General features: G+C 33.7%; 4 protein-coding genes across 5 annotated transcripts; 2 read left to right on the top strand and 2 right to left on the bottom strand.

The window, feature by feature from the left end:
- Positions 1-2,176: 2,176 nt before the first annotated feature.
- LOC112095846 lies at positions 2,177-2,763 on the top strand. The gene has a single exon (XM_024178353.1). It carries the CDS (start codon positions 2,328-2,330, stop codon positions 2,529-2,531), a length of 204 nt encoding a protein of 67 aa, XP_024034121.1. The 5' UTR covers positions 2,177-2,327; the 3' UTR covers positions 2,532-2,763.
- A 6,654-nt stretch (positions 2,764-9,417) lies between these two features.
- LOC18054996 lies at positions 9,418-9,871 on the bottom strand. Its single transcript, XM_006453163.2, has one exon. It carries the CDS (start codon positions 9,790-9,792, stop codon positions 9,547-9,549), a length of 246 nt encoding a protein of 81 aa, XP_006453226.1. The 5' UTR covers positions 9,793-9,871; the 3' UTR covers positions 9,418-9,546.
- A 682-nt stretch (positions 9,872-10,553) lies between these two features.
- Positions 10,554-12,682, bottom strand: LOC18054995 (60S ribosomal protein L7-2). The gene is made up of 6 exons (XM_006453162.2): positions 12,572-12,682; positions 12,205-12,492; positions 12,051-12,108; positions 11,414-11,493; positions 11,218-11,320; positions 10,554-11,094 (listed from the first exon to the last, which is right to left on the bottom strand). The coding sequence occupies exons 2-6, from the start codon at positions 12,477-12,479 to the stop codon at positions 10,879-10,881; spliced, it is 732 nt and encodes a 243-aa protein (XP_006453225.1). The 5' UTR covers positions 12,480-12,492; positions 12,572-12,682; the 3' UTR covers positions 10,554-10,878.
- A 211-nt stretch (positions 12,683-12,893) lies between these two features.
- LOC18054993 (nucleolar and coiled-body phosphoprotein 1) lies at positions 12,894-16,961 on the top strand. 2 transcript variants are annotated; one of them, XM_024178426.1, is made up of 8 exons: positions 13,250-13,267; positions 13,545-13,609; positions 13,970-14,020; positions 14,140-14,177; positions 14,356-15,086; positions 15,577-15,666; positions 15,758-15,819; positions 16,666-16,961. In XM_024178426.1, exons 3-8 carry the CDS (start codon positions 13,974-13,976, stop codon positions 16,769-16,771), a joined length of 1,074 nt encoding a protein of 357 aa, XP_024034194.1. In that variant the 5' UTR covers positions 13,250-13,267; positions 13,545-13,609; positions 13,970-13,973; the 3' UTR covers positions 16,772-16,961. The 2 variants fall into 2 exon arrangements, with proteins under 2 accessions (XP_024034193.1, XP_024034194.1); XM_024178425.1 differs by lacking the exon at positions 13,970-14,020 and having other exon boundaries at positions 12,894-13,267.
- Positions 16,962-23,620: the final 6,659 nt, after the last annotated feature.

The following is a 23,620-nucleotide window of genomic DNA, read 5'->3' as shown; positions in this document are numbered from 1 at the left end:
TCCATGGATAAAGAACTTATGGTCTATCTATGGTCTTGTCGGAATGGCTACATGTATGGTTTTACAGCCTTAAGCGGAAATCCTTATCCTAAAACGGGACTTACTACCAGTAAAAAATTCACCACTCAAACAAAATTAAAATAAAACACAAGTCTTTAAACACAAAATTCTGAAATGTAATTATGTATTACACTATCCTCCCCTTGGCTCTGATACCAGAAGGAAATAGTTCCTATGAGGCAACGAGACCAGATCTCAATCCTCAGTTGTAAATCTTCTTTTCTCCCTCCTTTCCCTCAGAGCACCATTTCTGGGATCCAGATCTAGTACTGTGTATGCACACACACACACACACACACACACACAAACACACATATATATATATGTGTGTGTGTGTGTGTGTGTGTGCGCGCGCGCTTGTAGGGACATTCCGTAGAATGCTTAGTAATTGTGTGCTCTTAGAAATATTTTGTCAGTGTTTAGGTCATTTTTTGTGAGGAATTGACTTAGTTCACTCTTTATAAAGAATAGACCTAGGTTATTATTTGTAAATAATGAACTTAGGACATTTTTTGTTGAATCATGCCTTTGGCACTTTGTCGAAAACTTCTTCTTTGGATATTTTAGTTAGAACTATTGTTTAAGTTCCTAAATCATTCTTTAAAAAGAATGAACTTAAGTTACTCTTTGTAAAAGGTTAACCTAAGTTATTTTTTTTGTAAAGGATAGACTTAGGTCTTTCTTTGATAAATTACGCTTTTAGTGTTTTGTCATATGTTGCATTTAGGTATTATAATTAAAATTGTAAGTACCTTGACTGTTCTTATTGACAATGAGTCAAAACGACAAATAATTTATTTTAATTTTAATTTATTCTAATTTTAATTTATTCGAATTACTGATTAGTAAATGGAAAGTAACTAGAAGACCCAAAACGACAAATAAAAAACAGGTAATCCTTGTTAAAACCCATGTACTTGCTTACATTACTTATGTGTATGTTCAGCAGAAGACGCTTGAAACTTGAAAACAAATTTGCGCATTGTTCCATGGGTGCGCGTACGTTAGTCTGAAGCCTTTGGAAAACCATGGGCGTGCGCCGTGCTTTTTTTATACAGCCACAAACTCTTGTATAAACTTATTTTATACAAACTGACGTGGCATTAATTCATTGGTTGAATGAAAATATAAATTAATAAAACAAATCATGTGGGCCAAGTGATATTTAATTCAACTAATCTTATCTTATCACATCAATTTATGTAAAATAAATTTATACAAGAGTTTATGTATGTATCATTATTCTTTTTCTTAATATTTATGTTCTATCGTCAGTTGCGGCGTCGCCTGCCCGTCGCCCGGTTAAAAAGTCAAATTAAAAGTGTTACAATTGGACCAGTTGTGTTTGAATCTCGACCGTCAAAGGTCATAAGCGGGGACCTAGTGACGGTTCATAGGGGCCCATTCGCCGCTTGATTGGTAGTAAGTTTGATTTGACGGCTTTAGATCCAACCGGTGGAGTTGCCTCACAGTTTCCGTCTGAGATAAGCCCGCCCCCTGGTAAAAGAAGAAAATGTTTAATGAGATTCCTTAGTTGTGTAGGCAACCACATTAAAAATAAATTAAAATATAAGTAAGAGTGATTACCAAAAAAAAAAAAAAAAAGATAACATATCTTAATTATTGTAAAAAAAAAATGCTACACTCCAAAATTCTTATTTAAGGTATCTTCAGTAGAAGGAATGGGTTAATTTTTTTTTTCTTTTGCATTTTAAGCAAAAAGAAAGATATATTTTTACCTTGACTATAATTTTATGGATTATGAATGTCTTTCATTTACGGTTACTCAAATTCAAGTAATAATAAAAATAATAATTAATATTTATTAAGTGAGTTTTTAAATTAAAAAATATACGTACTAGACTTGATACAAAATCCGAATTCGACTTTTGTACATATGTATAAAAAAAATTAATTCTCAATCATACATCATGTTATGTTTTTTTTTTAAAAAAAAAAACATGTTGGATTATTTCACCTTAAATTTTTTTTTCGCAATAGTAAATATTAAAAGTAAAAAGTAACCCGGTAATATTTGATATTTGTCTCCAACCAACCCGTATGCTGTTCTATATAAATGCTGTCTGGACACAGCATCATTTCGAGAGCCTTCAGTTTGCTCTGTTTACATTTTCCCCACCGAAACACTCAAAAAATATAAAATAATAATAATAATAGAGAGATAGAGAGAGAGAAGAGAAAAGAACACCCATTAGCCTAACCCAAATAATAATTAGTCCCGAAAGATCAGATAAAGGAAGAAGAAAATGTGTTTAGTGTACGTCTGTTCAGAAGAAGAGAGGGAGCTGGGGAGGCAACAAGCTCCAGGTTCATGTCCGTACTGTGGAGGCAAAGTTTTAGCCATTGATTTCGAGAGTCAGTGCAGGTTCTGCTTCTTGCCCATCTGCTACAATATTAAAAAGAAGTATTTTTGTAGTTTATGCTCTAGGCGCTTGGAGTTGTATCATTGATGATTTGTATGCGGGAAAAGAAGTTTTTTTTTTTTTTAAAAAAAGCTTCTTTCATCATCATCATCAATTCATCATCTGCTTTAATTTTGCCTAGAAGGGATTTGTAAGATTCTGAATTCTCTGATTCCTTCTGTTTGCTAAGAGAAATGAGCAAGAGGATCATGTGATTGTGAATTATTCTTTTTCTTTGTGAATATGCTTCTTCTTTTCAATTATGTGATTGTGATTTGTTAAGGAATTTATTTTTTTTTTGGTGGGGGGGGGGGGGGGGGGTGTTTGGGGTTTAACACTTCAACTTTATGTTGTGTGGGGGTACTGGTGCTTGCAAATCTAATCTGGTGGACAGGGCTGGTTCAAAATATCAAAGCAGTTTCTGCATGCATTAATTGTGATGCCTGCAATCTCTCTCCTCAGGAGCGTCAGTCAAAATCAGAATCTTGTCAGATGCCTTCAGTTCTGCATTTTTTTCTTAAACATACTTAAAATTTCAAAAATGCTATGTTTTATAATATTATTATAATTTGCTCTATTTAAGTAGCCGAATCAAAGTCTAATTTTTGCTCTATGATTAGCAGATTTTGAATTTGATTGGGATTTTTTTTTTTAATTTTTTGAAGTCAAGGATCCGTAATCTGGATGGAATTTCGAACTGTTAAGGGGATTTGTGTTAGGTGAGCAAGCATAACCTTTCAATAATTGTCGTATATTACGTTTCATTATATTTTTCAATTTTTACGCACTAATATTATGTCATAGAAAATTTGGGTTGTGTAGATTTGAGATACTTACAGTGTAATTGTGATACCATACCATAATTGTACCTAACATTTAGATTCAGCTATGGTGATAAATCTAATGATTAGGTGCAGTTGTGTTATGATACTACAGTTACACCATAGCTAAGTCCTTTGAGATGTTGTTTAAGGTAATTTTACTCGTATTTGTAAGTCATAATATCATAATTTTACTTAATTTTAAATGTACAACAACTAAAATATTTAGTAAATGTATTTATATTTAATTTTGGTCCGATATTTTACTTAACAAAACTGGGCATGCCCTGAAAACTTTAAAAATTTATTACAACTCAAGTAGACATTAGATTTAAATTTTATGTATATCCGTACTTGTATATAAAATCTTGCAGACTTATTGTGAACTTGATCAAAGGCATGTGATTTGGAATACTCAAATATTCTTTTTAGATACTTTATATCCTTGTTTTACTTGAACAATCCCATTATTTATTCTTGACTAATTTTCTTAATTAATTAATAATTCATGCTTATTCACATTAAACAAATGAACATTCTACACCCAATCGGTTGATTCGGCCAATGTGCATGTCTCGAATTTTCATTCGTTCTAGAAACTCAAATAAATCTAGAACACTTGCTTAATCAGAAACTTCATTGTGATGTTGCTTTCTTTAATTTTGGAGTACATGAACATTATGATTTTAATTTTAGAGTTCATTGGCTTTTGAACAATCAACAAACCAGATTTTCACGTTTATTCACTATACATACGATGATTACTCTATTTAATGCAATTTTAGTTTATGGGGATTAAATGAAAAACAGTTGTCATAATTAACTAATTAATAGCACATGTAAGATGACCAAACTATGATATTACCATTAATTTTTGAATTAAATAAGGAACTTATAATTTATTTCTCATCAATTTGCTAATAAATCCAACTGAAGCGTCAGACGTAAGTTATCTTACGTTTCTAAACATAATTGGCAAGTGGCTGCGATTTCATTTTCTTAATTAACATGAACAGCAAACGTGATTTATTACATGCGCATAATTACTCAAAACAGGAAAACAACCAAAAAAAAAAAAATCAGTACAGAGATGGGCATCACCTTAATTTCATTCTTCAGTGTTTTTGGGTATTATCAATTTTGCATAGTTTACCTTTTTTTTTCGTATACCACAAATTTAGTACCCTGATTTTTCTTATTGGTGGTCCAAATTTGAGGCAAATTTTGAAACAAATTCTATGATAGGATGGGCATTAATATATTTTAGGATTTATTTTGTCCTTAACTACGAACTTGACGAGGCGTAAAATCTTAGATACAAGAATTATAGGTATCAAGATACCATTAATGCAGTTCAAAATGCAACATCAATTATATTTGCTTTTACTAATGCCAAACAATTAGAACCTAGCTCAGTTCACCTAATAGACCATACACGTACGGTCACGAGCGTCACATGCACCAACAGAGCAAGAACTTGAAGCAACGATTAAAAATCATCATCTACCAACTCATAAGATCAGAAAATGGTCCCCCTTGGAGATTAACACGAGAAAAGGTACAAAATTTTATCCAATACTGGAAACTTTGCTTCAGAGATTCACATTTGGTTAATTGCTTTCGCCTTCCAATGGTATCCTATGTAATTTAAACCATCACCGGATTGACAACTTTGGTTACGTGATAAAATATCTTGGTTTCACGAAACCATAAGACTTTTCGGATGGAGCAATCTTGAGAAAGCCGGAAAGTAATTAAAAGAATGAAAAATGGCTGCTTTTCGGGTGAGATTTTGTTTTGTTTTTCAACTCAAGTAATGCTTCAACGGCCAAAAGATAATGAACACCTCTATATATATATATATATATATATATAGAAGATTTCAGTGTATGTTTTTAGATTAATATTATATTATCATTTAGCGACACTCTAAACTTGAAGAACCAGAACTCAATTCTCCCATAATAATGGGAGGAGTCAATCGGACCTTTCATTTTAAAAACAAAGGAAGAATTAATGAAAAAGTTTAAACTCAGCGGAATTAATTGTTATTGTTCATTGTAAAACTCGTCTCCCATCTAGACTAAACTAAATATTGGGTTAGTTTGGTTTAGATCTAGCAAGATGGCATTCAAGGTGGGTTTGTTGATATATATATATATATATATAGGGTTGGTGCATTCAACTTTTTGTTTTGGGGGGCTAGTTAAAGATGGCTGGAACTAGAAACACAAGAAAGAAACGATAAAAGACTAAAAGAGTAGAGGAAATTTACGGTGTTGATTGCGAGTGGACCACGTGATCGACAGAGATGGCAGATTAACTCAACTAGAAATAGGACTGGTAAATCATTAGAAAACGCCAAACTGCCCAGTTTGTGAAAAAACTAAAAAGCTGCACTTTGGCTCTGCGACCATTCACCACTCACTGACATGTACTTTGTATAGGTATGGGTGGGGTGTGTGGCCACTAGAGGTGGCAAAAATACCCGCCCGGTCCGGACTCGGTCCGGACCCGGACCGTACCCGGGCGTTGCGGGTCGGGTAATACCCGGTCCGGGTATGAAGTCGGGTCGATCTTGGGCATCACATGATAAACCCAGAACCCGGATTTTATTAAAAAAAATTATAAAATATATATTATTTTAAATATTTTATATTTATTTTACTTATTTATTATACATATATAAAGTTTTAAACACTTAAAGTTTATATTTTCATGTCAAATTTTATTGAAATAAATTTAAAACTTATAAAATTACCAAAAAATAAAAAATATATACACATAAAATATTAAAAAATATAAAATCCGGGTACCCGGATTAAAACCCGGCCCGAACCCGGACCCGGACCGGTTGCATCCGGGCAGGGTCCGGTCATGGCAATACCCGGACCCGGACCGGTTGCATCCGGGCAGGGTCCGGTCATGGCAATACCCGGACCCGGCCCGGGGTTTTGCCATCTCTAGTGGCCACCAAAAAGTACCGAGCGGATTGTCACCGTCTCACAGATGAATAATTAAATCGGTAAAGTAATGTGGGTTAGTTTCGGGGATCAGGCTACGGTACTACAGTGGTACCGTACCACATCCTTTATCTTTTATGGTTCTAATATTATAAATTTTCATATAATTCTCTTTTACTCGTTTTTATTTAAACTTTAATTCATAAATATTAAGTTAATATCTATTACATCCACATGGACATTCTAGTTAGCACCTTATACTATTTATTATTTACAAATTCTTATTATATATTGCACTTATATCACAATACTCCCTCTGTGAATCGAAATACCCATGCCAAACCCACAAACCCGACCCGAATGCTATTTCCATTTCCGGCCACTTCACCGGCCAAGGTTGGTACTGATCGGAAGATCGTGCGATGCCGGTCATCTCCATGCCAATCTTGTCGCCGAAAAGCGTTCGGAAAGCTGCCGATTGAAGCCGTGAAAAGCCTCGGAACCGCCGCTTCAATTTGCCGTGATTTCTCCGATTTTCGGTGATGCTATCACTTGAGTTTTGCTCCCCATGATTCCCTCTGTATTTTCCGACCAATCACAGCCACCGGGGGGAGCCGATTTGCCGTTGATCGGTCATTGAAGGATTCACGGCTTTGGGAGCTCGATCCGGCGCCATCACCACGCGTGAGCGGTCACCACCACCACCGTTGGACTCAGCTCGGCCAAAAGTGTCTAACTCGAGTTTCCCGTCTCCGTCAGTTGAAATCCGGTCACCGTTGGTCGGCATGGGTATTTCGGTAATGTTCACATGGATGCAGTTGAAATTAATTTAATATTTGTAAAGTAAAGTTTAAATATAAAAGAGTGGAAGGGATTGTATGACAATTTGTCACAAAAGACAAAAGGGTGTGGCACGGTGCCAATGTGGTACTGCAGGCTGATCCTAGTTTCGGTCCACTAAAAAGAAGCAAGCGAAACGTCTTTGGTCCGGTGGGAGAGTCTTTCCACTTACAACGTTGAGAATAAAAATTAAAATTTTTATACAAATATTATTGGATTAATTTTAATTTTTTTAATTATTAAATAATTAAGTAGACATATTCTCTTCCTTATGTAACAGTATTAAAAAATATAATTTTTATTCGAAAATTGGTAGGTAAGTCTTGAACTTCGTGACGGTCTGAGCTAAGATGCTTGCAAAAAACTAGAGTGAAGAGAGAATAATGTAACTAAAGAAAAGATAGTATTCAAAAAGACAACTAAAGTTAGTAGGTAAGTCTTGAACTCTATGACTATCTAAGCTAAGATAAGATACTTGTAAAAAAATTAGAGTGAAGAGAGAGTAATGTAACCAAAAGAAAAGATATATCATTCGCAAGATTGTTCACAAGAGATCTTGGGAGCTTACAAGTATGCTTGTATTGCTCTTATCGTATTATGTTGGAAAATTCTAGAATTGAGCCAATCTAGCACAGCTTGGCTCAATTGAACCTCTTTGGCTGAGAAATTTGAGCGGCCCCCGACCTCCTCTCCTACCTAAGTCCTCATCCCGCGACAAGAAGCAGGCCTAAGTCCTAACCAGTGAGTATCACTTTTCAGATAATATTTTATTATTTTATGTACAAAATAATATACGTTATGGTGCCAACAATAAGATTTGTACTCTTTATCTATGTTGCGTGATAGTGTATAATGTATGTTTCATAAAGTCACGACGTTGTTCCCCAAAGATATTTCGAATCCTATGCGTATTGTCATTGATCCACGGTTGTACGTGTCAATAATATTTAAGTTGTAACTTCTCTATGACTATCATGTTTGATTGAGAACCAAAAAAAAAAAACAAAAATGAACACTCTATGTCGATGATCTAAGTTCAATTTTGGTTGAAGGTTAGACATTTGAAGATCGAGGAGATCCGCGAGAAATAATTGAATATCGGAACTTTGAATTACATTATTTATGTTCGAATGGCTTTAGGGTGTCAGTAGATTATCATTCTACACATGCACGCACAGTTACGGACACAAACGAATTAAGATTCACTCTTAACATAAACTCGCATGAACCTGATTTTAAATATATTACTTGATATCTCTTAATATAAACTCGCGTGATCCTGATTTTAAATATATTACTTGATATGAACTCTTCTGAATTAAAGATATGTGAATTCTTCTAAACCTGAGATTCTAAGGTCATGTTTGGTTTGAAGAAAATAGAGGAGAAGAAAATAGTAGAATGGAGAGGAAGGGAGAATAAAGGAATGCTGGAATGGAGAAGAGTAGTGAAATTAGATTTTGTTGTTTAGTTTGATATAAAATTTAATAAGGAAATGAATAGTAACTTTTTTCTTTAGACAAATTTATTTTTTTACTTTAAATACTAAACTATTTATATTAGTAATATATATATATATAATAGCGGTTCGATGGCTAGCGGCGACTTTCTGGCAAAAGTCCAACAGTTGTCCGGCGACTTTCCAACACAGCATACGACAATGATCCAGTAACTTCCGGCAAAATCCGATAGAGATCCGACGATTTTCCAACAGAAGTTCATTTATAATATTAAATTAATAAAATAAAATTATAAATAATAATTATTAATAACATTAAACAAATTAAAAATTAAAAAATAATTTTAAAAAATTTAATTTCCAATATAAGAAAAATTTAAAAATAATAAATTTTAAATTATAATAGATATTAAATTCTTATATATTTTATCATCAAACCAAATAAAAAAATATAAAAAGAAAATTTAAATTACTTTTTTCTCTTTCATTCCTAACCAAACACCACGTGAAGACATTACTTGACTCTATGTTATTTTGAACTCTCTAATGCGAGTTCTCTCTTAATACGACCTCTCCCGAACCTGAGATACGTGAGCTCTCCCAAACAGATTTTGAAGATTTTATTATGAGCTCTCTTGAGCATAAGCTTTTCAAGGTGCTATGCAACGTGCATAAACGCCCTTACGAGTACAGATTCATTTCCTGCTCTAGCTTAGCTAGCCTAAGTCATTGTTGGGCATTTATTTGATGGGTTCTGCATTTGTCCAGCTTAGCCATTAAAATCATACATAATTTATTAATTGAAAAAAAAAACAAAAAAAAAAATGTGCATTTGTAAATGAAACACAAAATGTAAGAAAAAGACCCTTGATGTAACAAGCTGTGATCTGTATGCAACTAACATAAACATCATCTGCCTGTTGAGGTCACAAGCTTAAATTAGTCTTGAATTAACCAACCATACAACATTATATAACTAATTATTGATGTGAAGAGTCAATCCTGTTGACTGATCTTGAGAAGGCAAGAACATCATCAGGCTGTTGGGCTCTATTAACACCATCTTCTTCATCACCGGTAGCGGTAGTAATGATGGATTCACGGATCAGGTCTTTAACAGTCACTGGTTTCGCTGCGTTGTTCTTGTTTCCAGCTTCATCACTTTCTTTCTCTGCCTTCTTCTTCATCGCTTGCTCTTGCTCTGCTCTCTCTTTGTGTGCTTCCATTATTATTTGTCTCGAGTCGACTTAACCCCAACTGAATGAATGAATATTATTATCTGTCGATTACTGAAAAAGAGATGGCGATTGACCAGGAGTACGTGGCAAAGTTTCATCAAACAAGCAACATGCAGGCTACACGTGTTCTTCAGCATCTTAACTCTGCGCGTTTGCGGATAAGATTGGGCCGCCACCGAGGAGCTTCCAGCTATTTCAAAAATATAATAATATTAAGCAAATTTATTTATTTCTTTACTTATTTATTAACTAAATTAGTTGCTGTATATGCATTACATACATCATCAGATATGGGGAAACAGGCAGCAAATAATCTTGGTACTTTCTAATCATTACGATAATTATTTATAGACGATCACAAATGATTCTTTGACAACTTGGAAAAAAAAAAATTTCCCCTATTTGGGATTGCTCTTTTTTAAAAAAAAAACGAAACGGACCGGACTATATCATTGGACTCAACTTAAGGTAGATCTCGATATTATTTGGGCTTCGATCAGACATCCATATCGAGACTGATTTTTTTTAAAAAATTTATATTTCATATGTTCATTGTTTACATTAACTCCAAATCCACCTTTTCAATATTATTTTGAGTGACAATTACCCAAAAATGGACTGGAAAAAAAAAGGTAAAATGATGAAATTTTGTTTTTATTGATTTTCATTTTTCAATATAAAATTGCAGTGAAAAAAAAAAAAAAAAAAAAAACTATTGGTATGAGATTTTCCAATATTGTTCTACTGTTTGCGAAGGAGAATGGCGTGCTGTGTAATAGAAGCATGAATGCGCAACGTCAGCTCAGAAAATTTGATAGTAGTACCATCAAATTAAAAACAGATCCGCCACTTTCATAACTGAAACTAAAACACATGAAAACAAAAAATAAAATTTGGAATGATAATCCAGTCTGAAGCCAAAATAACAACACTGTCACTGTTATAAAAAGTAAGAAAGTTTCTACTTAACTTCCAGGGAAAAGGCTGGGAATAATAGGAAACACTAAAAGCCAAAATTTAAGATATTGATCACATCAAAACTTCTTCAAAAGGGGTAGGATATTCTGCAGAAGCCTAGTTCATCCTTCTGATGAGCTCATTGATGTAATCTTCACGGTTTCCTGCATCACCGCCTTCAACATAGTGGTTCCTCTTCTTCTTCAGGCCACCCAATGGTGCCTTGAGCTTGAAGGGCCATAGGAAGTTGTTTGCCTCCTTGAAGTGAGGACCAACAGTCAAAATCTCATGGATGAGATCTTCCATGCAGATAATTCCATGCTGCCCAAGAGCCTGTCGGTGGTTATCATAAACCAATATGTTAGACACAAAACTGAATTTTATTTACTTGCATGAAGACACAATTATCCTATGAACACACAGGAATTCACACAAAAAATGTTAAGTAGACCATACCTGTTCGATGATAGAATTGTCGGTCAAAGCAATCCTCTGCTTATTTAATTTGCCGTAACCCCTCTTGTAAATCAGTTCTTTGACACTCTTTAAATTGGGGTACCTGAAATCATCAACAGAAAATTTCAAAACAAGCTGTGCAGATGATAAATTTTTAGACGATACCCAGATTAGTAACAGCAAATCAAACGCATACCCATATGTTACATAGGGCTCAACTCTGTGCAGCATATTGAGTGTGGCTTTGTTCACTTTCAAAAAGACACCATTAAAAATCTGTATTCAGGAACAGCAAAACCAAGAATGACATCAGCCCAGAAGACGAAACATATAAACCTACAAATAATCTCCATCACAATGGCAGCAAATTCTAAATGTAAAATCCTTTGAATCACATCATAACCAGGAAAGAGTAGTATATAAGGCAGTATCAAAAGAGGAATCTCCCAATAGTTTACAGCATCTACACTACGAGAACAATCAGAGGAGAACAGCACTCCTAGCATCGAACTATACCAAGAACACCTATGGCTCAACCAAGTACTTAAATTTGAGTTCAACCACCAAACAAATGGCTAGCAAACAAAAAGCATTCCAACCTCTTTCATTCCAATAAAACATTATAGTTAATGCACCCAAATTTACTACTTTGATACAAACATTTCAGCAATGGTAACGGGCATATCCAAAACTGATAGCTAAGCCCTAAGCTTGCCAACACTATCAGACTATACCAATAATTATCCAATTTGAAAAGGAAATTGCAGACCTCTAATATACATTTCTAATAACAAATTAAATGGCAATAACACAAGGGAGGATTGAGTGGTTACCTGTCTCAAACGGAGAAGCTGCAAAATTTTCTTGGTCTTTGGATCAACAGCATTGATACTGAAATACATCGAATAAATAAATAAATGTAAAACAAATGAAAATCGAGACTCAAGTTCCAGCAATTACAATAACAACTACAATAAACATGCATACCCGCGAATCCTGATAATGAACAAAAGCTTAGCTTCTGGGTTGACATAAAATCCACCCTTAAGCTTGGCCTCACGCTTCAAACGAATGAGTTCTTTTTGCTCTTCATCGTACTCTTTAGCGTACTGTTTGGTTCTGTTGTAAATGAGCTTCCGGGTCTCAGCCTTCTTCTTCTTCGCGGCTTCCAGCTCCTGCTTCTTGGCCAATGCCCATTCCTCCTCTCTCTTCTTCTTCTTCAACACTGACTCTGGTACCACAACAGCTGCTGCTTCAGCCATCTCTTTGGTTCAACTTCAATAAATAAATAAATTTTTAATTAATAAAATTAAAAAAAAACCTATTATTAAACAAAGAAAATTGAAGCAGTTACTTTGTTCTTAGAGGTCTTTTAGATCTATCTTCTTCACGGAGGCGTTCTGGCTTCGCGGCTCCTTTCAGAGAGAAAGAATGACTCGAGATTAGGGTTTTGTAAAGGTTTGTTCTCTTTAATCCACGGTCCAGCTTTTTCTCTACTTTTGAGAATGAATCGCAGCCGTTATAAGAATAAAATGTCTAGATTACCCTTTTAGCTTTATAGACTCATTTTAATGATAGGACCTTAATGTCATCTTTTTTATATTTGTTAAGTTTATGTGATTAATATAAACTTTGGGATCTGGCAAGCATTTGTCACAACTTACAAAATGCTGGTACCCGAATTCCACATAAACCCTAATTTCTTCGCCACATCTTTGCAGGGTTTTCGTCCTTCAGTTTTTAGTACAGCTTTAGTTGTGGACAGAGCTTCAGCCGCTAAAAAGGTTTATTCTTGTCTATTTAATTTTTTACATACATGCCCAAAGCCCGAGCCTTGAACACAATAAGCATAAACCCTAGTCTCATATCATTCAAGCCTCGCCAAGTGTTACTTGCAAAGGCAAACCCAGAGCCAAGCATGAATAAATCCTCAACCCGGCCTCTAAAGCCAGAGCAGAAGGTTCTCCTCCTTCGCTCAGTAGCTGGGTACTTGAAATCCAATGGATTCTGCAAAACCCTTAAGAAGTTTTTGTCTGAAGCTCAAATAGAGGTGGGTGATGGGTGATGGGTGATGGGTTGTTGTGTTGTCCCTATGCCACACTAATTGATTTTTAAATGTATCTTTATTCATAATGAGCTTGTTGGGTTTTGTTTATTTTAATCAATTTTTCATAAGGTGACTAATTGTGCTCGTAGTGTCATTTAACAATGTTGCAAGTATTTAGTCTAATTGGTTTCATGTTGGTTAATGTGGTGCTTGTAAACTTGTTTAAAATGTAAGTGATGATGATGAATGATAGTTGTTCTTTATTCGGCTTGTGGTGCAGAAAGATGATTTCAGTGATTGCTCTCTGGATTTGGCGCATATGTGCTGCAAGTATTTTGAGACTTGGTAAGATGACAAAAAATATAAAATTCTTTTCCACTTTAAAAATTCCCAAATACTGATGCATAATCTCCTGAACCTCGTTGTTTTGTTATGTATATAACACGTCTCATTGCTTATATAAAGAACTTGCAGTCTGAAATGCAGATTGTGTTTTCAGCTTTGGGACTTTTCTTAGTGTCTGTTGCAACACATTCACAGTCTTTAAGTCCATAATTATATATCAATTATGAAAGTGGGATTACTTTAATGAGTAATTATGAAAGTTTTTAGCAAATTCATAATCAAGGTTTTAATGCTATTGCAGTATGTTAATAGATTATATGAATAACCTGCTTTGATAGAATATTGATGGTGATCTCTCAGATGGATGATTGCCTGTTCTTTCTCCAAGACAATGCCAAAATGCCATTTGCAGTTTGTATCTTTTAGACCTTTGTTATTGTTCTATCAACATTGAGATGGGCATTTGCTTATTTAATCATTAAGTTAAGCTTCAGTTGTGCTATCATTTATCTTTACTTTGTAACATGCAGTGATAATGGCAGCACAGTCAGCAGAAAAAAGGTGCAAGGAAGGTTTGATTTCCTTACCTTGTTTGTTTTTCTAATTAACACCCCTTGGGATATTCCCCCTTACTCCCCCCCCTACCCGGGGGGGGGGGGGGGGGGGGGGGGGGGAAGAATAATGGTTGAAAAACAAATCATAACACACCTAATGCTAATGCTTATTTTAATTCTGTGAAATTTCAGATTCACAGAAGGATGGTGATTCTAAAAGAGGCAAGGAGGCTGAGTCTGCTGCTGGTGTGGAAACTGTTAGTAAGAAAAAGAAAAAACGAAGCAATGAGGATGTCCATACCATAGTCGTTCAATCAGAAGATTCTGGTGAATTGGCTAATTCTAAGGAAACTGAAAAAGAGAAATCTAAACAGAATAACAAAAGGAAGAAGAAAGTCAAGTTGGATTCTGAATCACTTGTGAACGATGTTGAGGTACTAGGGACAGAGGGCAAACATGGGACTAAAGCTAAGGAGTCTGAATCTGCAAGGGATTTCCTAGCTACTGAAACTACGGCAACAAATGGTAACATTGCTTCAGTGGAAGATGAAAGTGTCAAAGATAAAGGTAAGAAGAAACAGAAGGACGGTTCTGTTTCCAAAAGTTCATTTGATGTGGATTCTAAAGAGATTGGTGAACAGAAATCAGGTAGAACTGAGTCCAAAAATGATCGTAATAAGACATCAGAGGAAGACACAACTGATAAGGAGAGGAAAGGCTCCAAGAAAAGGAAAAGATTGGCTTCTGAGGAAAAAGATTCTGAGCCTAATGACAAAATGGAAGTTGAAGAATCCAAACGTAGGAAGACAGAAGGTTCAGAAGAACTGAAGATAAATGATGATCAAGTAAATGGGACTGATAAAAATGAAGAGAAATCTGCCCCAAATAAGACGAGGAAGAAGCAAGCAAATGGTTCAGCGGAGGTATGAATTTAAACACAATCTGTAAAAACTGTGTGAAGGCAGCATGTTCGCCGAGGCTTCTTTTAAGAATCCAAAGCGCAGATATATTATCATCTGAATCTGATTAATCGGACCATAATAATTGATATGTGATCTGAGAGATCTTCTAATTAAAATCAAATTTTATCATGGATACATATGATATGGCGCTTTATGGGTTGAAACCAAATATGATATATCTTATACGTGCACATGTATAATCGAATTTGAGCTCATAAGTATTTTATTTTAAGTCCGAGTTCAAATAAGAATTCAAATCATGATATATTCTATCATAAGTGTATTTTTAAAGATTTCCTTTTTGGCACTTATTTTCCAGATCCTCTAACTGATAAAACCAAGTTTGATTTGTACAACTAACTGTTGGTTTGATTTTGGGTCTAGAGTTATATCCACAGTATGATGTAAACATTTATCAGATTCATATTATTGATGAATACTATTATTGCAGCCAAAATCGGTTAAAGCATTTCAGAGGGTAAAAGTTGATGAAGTGGAATTTACTGATGAAAGGCTTAAAGATAATTCGTACTGGGCAAAGGTTTGAAAAGTTGTGTTTGTTTTTCTTCTTTACACTTCATCTTTTGTTTCTTGAATGCGTACAAAATTTTTACCACTAAGCTTTTGTACAGGATGGTGCGGAGATTGGTTATGGTGCAAAAGCACAAGAAGTTCTTGGGCAAGTTAGAGGAAGGTACATTTTGTGTGTATATTATTCTAGATAATTGTTTTATTTTTTATTTTTTTAACCCCTCGAACATGATATTGTCAATGCAAACATTGGTCTTTGTTCTATTTGAACATCATCTTTCTTGCCAAGAAAAATAGAATGAACACTGAACATAAGTGGAATTTTTTGCTTAGAATCAAGATTTGCTTGTAAGAAATGCAAAGCCGGATGACTGAAATGCAGATATCTATGTGTAAATCATCACAGTAATTGTATGTCTCTTCTAAATGAAATGATAGCTGAGTGAGGTATACATTGTCTGGCTAATTACGAGTAATATCTTATGATGGCAAAATCCTCTTTGAAATTACATTATTCATGACCATTCAGTTCTTTTATGTTTTATTTAAAGAATTTTTTTTTTTTAAAAAAAAAAACAATTACCTATATAGGAAGGCATTCATAGTAACATATTGGAGCTTGAAAGTGTAAATAACTGAAAACCAAATAATGGCAAGAGTGGAAAAGCATCAAGAAGCCAGAGGTGTCTGGCAATGTTAGAGAGGAAACAAAGAAGATAGATACAAAGAAGGATCTAGGAGCCGGATAAGTTGGGAGAGATTTGTAGTAGTTTGTGCGAAGAGCATCGTGTTAAAGAAAGTATATCTTTTTTAGTTCTTTATATAATCTTTTGTTCCTTAGCGCCCCCAACCACCCCCCTAAAAAAAAAGTAGGTCTTTTCCTTGCGTGTTTAACATCATGAAATTGGGAAGAGAGGTTTTAGATAATGCCTTGAGCAGTCTGCTTGTTGCTACTAAAAATGCTTTTATTGTTACTTTGGAGCCTAATCTCTCTCTCTCTCACTCTCAGGGATTTCAGGCATGAAAAGACCAAAAAGAAGCGTGGGAGCTATAGGGGAGGGCAGATTGATCTTCAATCACATTCTGTTAAGTTCAATTATTCTGATGAAGAATGACCAGTGACGTTTTTGTGTGGCAAAGTCCGATTCATTTAGTTCATCTTCGTTGTTATTGCTTTATGTATACTGTCTTCATAGATCTGCTATTAATTTTTGTTCTGGTTTTTGGTAGTTGCTTAAACTTGCCATCTTGTAAGTAGCAACTTGCAAGCAAAGGAATTTAATTCCTCAATGAGGAGTTTATTTATTGGAATAATTCTTAAATTATTATAATTAGTAAGTGAATACTGAAAATAGGTCTTATCAAAGAAAAAAAAAAAAAAGAATACTGAATGTAGGTGGTTGTTTGATGCAAGGCATTAAAACAAAATTGATTTTCTGCAAATTTACTGCTAACAAGATGTTAAATAATATTTGGCAAGAAATCAAAAAATAGATAAACAAATAAATAAGAACAATTAAGCAGTACGGGTCTTTTAAATCATCAAATAAAGCAATAGAGAGAGAGCGAAAGAAAACGTTCGGCAAGTGAAAACAAAATTAGCCGGACATAATGAAATTTATTCGGCCAGTGAAAGCAAAATTAGCCGGCCATAATGAAATTAAACTTCCTGTTAAGAAAAATAAATAATAATATTAACTTGTTTCGTAGTTTCTTTTTTTTTTTTTTTTTTGAACAGTTATTTATGTACATTACAATAAAAAATTTATCGAGAGAACTTAAGTCAAGTGTATTGTACTACCTCAAATTCTTATCTTACAAATATTGAAGAGAATTTTTACTCTAGAGAATCTACCCAATTTAAAAATTGGAAGGGAAACTCAGCTTTTGAGGGCATGTATTGGATAAGAGTCCATTGGCTTGTTCCATAGTTATTTCTTGGCTGTTTCAGATATGGAGCCTCTTAGTTTTATATTTTCCCATGTTGTGGTATACTAAATCTTTTGTTTAAGTATGGATGAGGATGACCTCTTTCTCCATACAAAAATAGACAAAATTCACGAAAGAAATAAGAGTAACGAATTTCATTTTAGTTTAAATAATTGGTAAAAGTTATTTTCTTTAATAATCGTAATTAACCTACAGAAATTGGATTCATATGTTCTTTTATAGTTACGTACGACATATATCGTCTTCATTTAAGTAAATACGACAATACATCTATTCGCATATATAAAAAAGGATATGTCGTCTAACAATTATGTACATAGACGACTTGTCCTGAATATTATGCGTCGACGCATATCAGCTAAGATTTTTCAAAAGAAGTTTTTATCGTTTAATACTTTTTTCGTAAATAACACGTCGTCGGATGATATTCAATTTCACTGAAATTAAAGATTTCAAATGATTACTTTTTTAAGTCATTGACAGTTGGCATAATAGGACCAGTGGAAACTCTCCAGAAAAATAGACAGCAAAGATTCATCAGAGGTGATGAGTGAGGTGAGGTCCACGTTTAGAAAGATTGGTTTTTATCTTTTTGTAGTGATCTTAGTTCTGTGTTATTTAAAAGTTGAACCCAGCAGAGATGCTGCAACGAGCTATTCATTGCTGCTCAAGCAGCTTCTATGACCTTGCGTGCAATTAAGCAGCTGCGGCTTGTTCTATCCACATCTAACAGGACGTGTGTTTAATGTGACCATTAATTAAGCCAAGTTTGACTTTCTGTTCTCCTTTTTTCTGGAACTTGTAGTGACCAGTGATAATGGCAGCACAGCTCACATTGTTTTGCTAAGTGCAAGGCAATAAACCAAATTGATTTTCTGTAAAAAGCAAAGTTTTGAATGGGGATTTCAAAATCATTAAAATTAAAGCAAAAGGGAGAGAAAGAAAAGGATAAAAGTGTTGGACGTCAAAGCAAAATCAGCCTACACACATTTTTTTTTTTTTTGGTACGCAATAGCTTACAGATATAATATTAGTTGACACATTATGCCAAAGTCAATTTGTTATAATGTGATTTATGAGTATGCATAGAAACCAAAGAGGTATGACGTTTCTTGTAGCACTAAACAGTAAAGCCTTGAGGCTTGACGCGTGCCGCAAAGTGAATTATTGATCAACTCTCCTTCAGTGTTAATTTTCTCCTACCTAACTTTATTTGGTTGCTCCGAAAAATGAATCCATTCTATTCATATTTACAAAACAGATATCTGCTTATTCCCAATCACGTAAGAACAAAACGAATCTCAATGAAAAGATTGTAATTCGAACACGTACCCTCAAAAGGCTCCAACTTAAAGAAAAACTCATCCTAAAAAAAGTAATATAGCCCTAGCGGTACAGCCTGTACTATTTGCGAAATTTTCCATGCACGTTAAACACGGCATAAGGGATAATTATATCTCAGACGGACTCTGGATAGAGCTGGCAAAATGGGTCATTGGGTTGTGTTCGTGTCGTGTCAGTTTCGTGTCGTGTCAAATTTAGGTCGATTCAAACCCGATCCATTTAATAATTGTGTCAAAATATTGAGACTCAAACCCGACACGGAAAAATAATTGGGTTACCCAATAACCCATTTAATATCTATATATTGAACAAAAGTTACATCAAATATTTACACACTATCATGCATACATACATACATACATACATACATACATACATACATGCATAATTTATCGATATTATAAAATATACATATCTACCAATATATTACACATGTACACTATTGAGGTTTTAATTTTATATATATATATATAATATTATATATCAATATTATAAAATATACATGTCTATCAATTTTTACACATTTACACTATTGAAGCTCTAAATGTATGTAAATTTTTATAAATAAAACATTGTGTTTATATTCACCCTTTTAAAGAATAAAAAAAAGAAAATCATCTCTAATATTTGAGTTTTAATTATAAGAATATATAAATTATTTTAAAATAAAAAATATAATCGGGCCATTGATCGGGTAAATGGGTCAAGAATTTTAACCCAAACCCGACACGGAAAAAAATCATGTTGACCCGGACCCGACTCATTTAATAATCGTGTTAAATTTGACGACCCATACCCATTTATTTATGTCGTGTTCGTGTCGGGTAATCGAGTCATGTCAAAGTTTGCCAGCTCTAACTCTGGAGTCGTCTAGTTGACTCATTTATGGTGCAAAATTTCTCCATTCCAAGTCTATATTATATAAATATACACTATCTTTTTAGGCTTTATCGTGAAGAAATTTCATTTGAGATTTTTTCCTGGCAATTGCAATGACTATGCAATTTGGTTTTACTTTGATTTAAGAAGCAAAAATTTCCAAGGAGATCGAGTCGGGAACTCAATAATCAACAGATTGTAAGAATGGAAAATAATAATAATACATAGCGATGATTTGATCGAATCAAATGAAATGATGTGTCTCTAAACTACTTAGCGAAATCTACATACTGAGCATAGTTTAAAACATAGCCAAAACGATCCAATTTACAACCATTCCTCTCACGTGAACTGTAACACAGTAATGGATCTATATAATTTTTATGAGAGGAGTAAGTTACAGCCGACTATAACTTAACATTTGACTAATAATAATAGTATAATCTGAGTTATATAAGAATTTAATTTAGTCCAAGGTTTACCCACCACAGTTAATAAATGCCGCCGTAATTATAGAAAAATTAATATTGAACATTTTTCATGTATACATATTTTTATTCGTTTGATTCTTGTCATATGTGTAATTACTCTCTACTTAAACTATTTAGAGTTACGTGTAGAAATAATTTAATATTGGTCACCGCAAGTGTCATTTAGATCCATAGGTTGCAACCTCAACTTAGGAGCTAAGACAAGAATTTGACTTATGGGGAGCAACATAATAACCCACTTCTCATTCCATTACATGATAGGGATAAAAATTATTTTTTAGTTATTACTTAAGTCTATGTCACTCAAGGGAAAAATAAAGTTTCAAGGGATAGATAGCTATGTTAAATCATTACACGATTTACATATTTTAGTATTGCGTCGACGCCTAGTCGGCTGAGATATTTCACATAGATGACATGTCGTCTGATAATAATTTACGTAAATGACATATCGTTTAATGACATTCAATTTCACCGAAGTGTAACATATTTCAATTTATTACTTTGAAGTCGTCGACCATCGGCATAATAGAAACAGTGACGGCAAAGATAAACCAGAGGTTCTGAGCGAGTTCCTCGTTTAGGAAGATCGCTTTTAATCTTTTTGTAGTAACTTTGATTTTAAGTAACATAGACGATGAACCCAACAGAGAAGCTGCAACGAACTATCCATTTTTGAAGCGGCTTCTGTGAGACTGTGACACTGCGTAAAGTGCTAATTAACCAGCTGCATCGTGGACCCAGAGATATAAATGAATAAATTTTTCTTTTGCGCAGTACGAATCAGTAATTAAGTTGTTCTCTAGGAAATCAATCCATAATCAAGGTTTTAATGCTATTAATTATATACAGTATGTTCTTCTTTAGATTTTATAAGTGTATAACACCTCCTTTGACATAATATATATTGATGTAGATCTCTCGGAGTCAGATGGATGATTTGCCCAGGCCGGCTGCTTTCTGCAAGACGATGCCAAAAAAAAATGCCTTTTGCTCGCAGTTTATGTGTTTTATCCACATTTGACAGCGCATTTTGTAATTTATTTGAGCATTAGTTATGCCAATTTTCAGTTCTGTTCTCATTTTTCTTGGACTCGTAACAGCAATCAGCATCAGGAAGATGCAAGGTAGGTTTAATTTCATAAACTTGTTTGCTCTTTGTGTTGCATGTATTAATGATGATTCTGGTCAAGCCCCTTATTACAGCATTAAGCTTAGTTTCAGTTTCAGTTCTCATTTTCTGGAACTTCCTATTCTTTTTTCCGTTCATCTGGTATGGAGTTAATTTGCAAAACTAGCCATTGAGATTTGAGAATGGACATCTCCATTTCGCTGAACGAATTCTCTCACTGTATGCAAGTCCAAAACTCCAAATTATCCTAAAGAAAGTACAAAATCTTTACAGGATGGTGCAGAGATTGGTGCAAAAGCTCAAGTAGTTCTTGGAAATTTTCACTTTGATTTTCTGCAAAATCAAAGCATTGAATGAATATTTCAAAATCATCAAATAAAGCAAAAGAGCAAGAGAAATAAAAGAAAAAGCTTTCGATACATGTGAAAGCAAAAACCAATCTTATCTTAAAGAAAGTACAAAATCTTCAATTAGCTGAACCATTTGCAAAATTTTCCATGCACCTTGGACACGGCTTAATGGATAAATGTAGCTCTTACAGACGGACTCTAGAGTCGTCGAGTTGACTCATTTATGGTGCAAAATTTCTCCATTCTATGTCTATATTATTAGAATAAATATAGATTAGACAATATAGTCTACCAACGTTCTTTTTTAGGCTTTAACGTAAAGATTTCTCATTTGATTTTTTCCTGGCAATTGCTATAGCTAGCTACGCAATTTGGTTTTTCTTTGCTTTGAGATGGGAAAAATTCCAAGAAGATCGAGTACGGGAAGTCAATGAACAATTGGTATATATTATACGAGTAGAAAACAAGAATTAAAATACAATATAGTGATTATTTGATTGAATCAATTTGACAATTTTCTTAGGTAGTAATCTTCCTGCGATGTAATCCAATGAAATTATATGGCTGAAAACAGTGTAGGATAATCTATTTACTGATCACAATTTAAAACATATAGTTAAAATGCATACACTAATGATGCATTTATTAGTAGGTAATTGAAACGGACCGGAATCAGAATGAGCTTAAATGAGAATGGAAAATGAGAATTAAAAATAAGTTTTTTATTTGAATGGTAATAATAAGAATTTTCCCTTAGTATTCAATATCTCATTCCCCAAATTCAAATTGAGGTGGGTTCCACTCATTTGATCCCGATTTTCATCTTAATTTGTGAAGTAAATGCTATCAAAAAATCTAATCTGAATTTCGATTCTTTAATACCGGAAATAAACACACCTTAATAGTGCGAATTTAACCCCATTACCCAATAAGAGAGTATATAAACTAATAATAAAAATTTAACCTAGTCCTAGGTCTACCGTCGTAGCCCAATAAGAGCAAACAAACATATGTTTGTATTTACTCTTATTAAATGCTTGTTTGGTATGACATATTTAATGACCATAAGTGCTTATTTAATTTCATAAACTTTTATCATAATTTTTGTTATTGTTTGGTTGTTTTTCTAATAGAGCTTTTGAAGCTTAAACAAGTTATTTTGCCTCTACTAGTAAAAGCTCAAATTTTGGGCTTTTGGGAATAGAGATTGAAAAACTTTTTTTTAAACATTAAAATATTTAAAACATCCTCTATTTATTTAATAATCTCATTTTATTTTTTTCATAACATAATTTTAAAAAGTTTGTCTATTAAAGTAATTTCATTAATTTTAAATAAAATCTCTTTTAAACAACCAAAAAATTAAAAATTTTTAGGTATAAGTTCTATTTATAAAAACTCATCTACTTAAATAAACTTTACTTTAAAAGTTGTACCAAACGGAATCAAAATGGCTAGATTTACACGAGGGAAAAATTCATTAGGCACCGCCAGTGACTAAGGGGCGCGAACCTTGGCAATTAGTTTTGCAACCTAAACCTAGGGGCTGAGACAGGAAGTTGATTCGTAGGGGGCAACTTGATAATCCACTACTCACCCATCACATGATAGAGAAAAAAAAGATTATTTTTGTATATACCACTCAGTGGAAAAAACAAAATTTCTAGGGTTTAACTATGTAAAGTCATTACAAAATTTCGGAAAAAAAAAAAAAACACTAGTGAGGGTTAGTGAGTTTAATTTATAAACTAATAATGTGATGTCATAAATTGAATAAAAAAATTAAATTTAAGGAAAAAAAAGTATTGTGGGGTCAGT

The sequence above is a fragment of the Citrus clementina genome, unplaced genomic scaffold (genome assembly GCF_000493195.1).
Source record: "Citrus clementina cultivar Clemenules unplaced genomic scaffold, Citrus_clementina_v1.0 scaffold_1, whole genome shotgun sequence".
NCBI classification, from domain to species: Eukaryota; Viridiplantae; Streptophyta; class Magnoliopsida; order Sapindales; family Rutaceae; genus Citrus; species Citrus x clementina.
This window is presented reverse-complemented; position numbering and strand designations above follow the sequence as displayed.

Bases quoted from the DNA above. Each gene is read 5' to 3' on its own strand.
- LOC112095846 (XM_024178353.1), top strand. From the start codon at position 2,328: ATGTGTTTAGTGTACGTCTGTTCAGAAGAAGAGAGGGAGCTGGGGAGG.
- LOC18054996 (XM_006453163.2), bottom strand. From the start codon at position 9,792: ATGGAAGCACACAAAGAGAGAGCAGAGCAAGAGCAAGCGATGAAGAAG.
- LOC18054995 (XM_006453162.2), bottom strand. From the start codon at position 12,479: ATGGCTGAAGCAGCAGCTGTTGTGGTACCAGAGTCAGTGTTGAAGAAG. The intron at 11,494-12,050 runs GTAACCACTCAA...TCCTGAATACAG, and splicing joins AGCTTCTCCGTTTGAGACAG to ATTTTTAATGGTGTCTTTTT. The intron at 11,321-11,413 runs GTATGCGTTTGA...TGATGATTTCAG, and splicing joins GAGCCCTATGTAACATATGG to GTACCCCAATTTAAAGAGTG.
- LOC18054993 (XM_024178425.1), top strand. From the start codon at position 13,034: ATGCCCAAAGCCCGAGCCTTGAACACAATAAGCATAAACCCTAGTCTC. The intron at 14,178-14,355 runs GAAGGTTTGATT...GTGAAATTTCAG, and splicing joins CAGCAGAAAAAAGGTGCAAG to ATTCACAGAAGGATGGTGAT. The intron at 15,087-15,576 runs GTATGAATTTAA...CTATTATTGCAG, and splicing joins AAGCAAATGGTTCAGCGGAG to CCAAAATCGGTTAAAGCATT.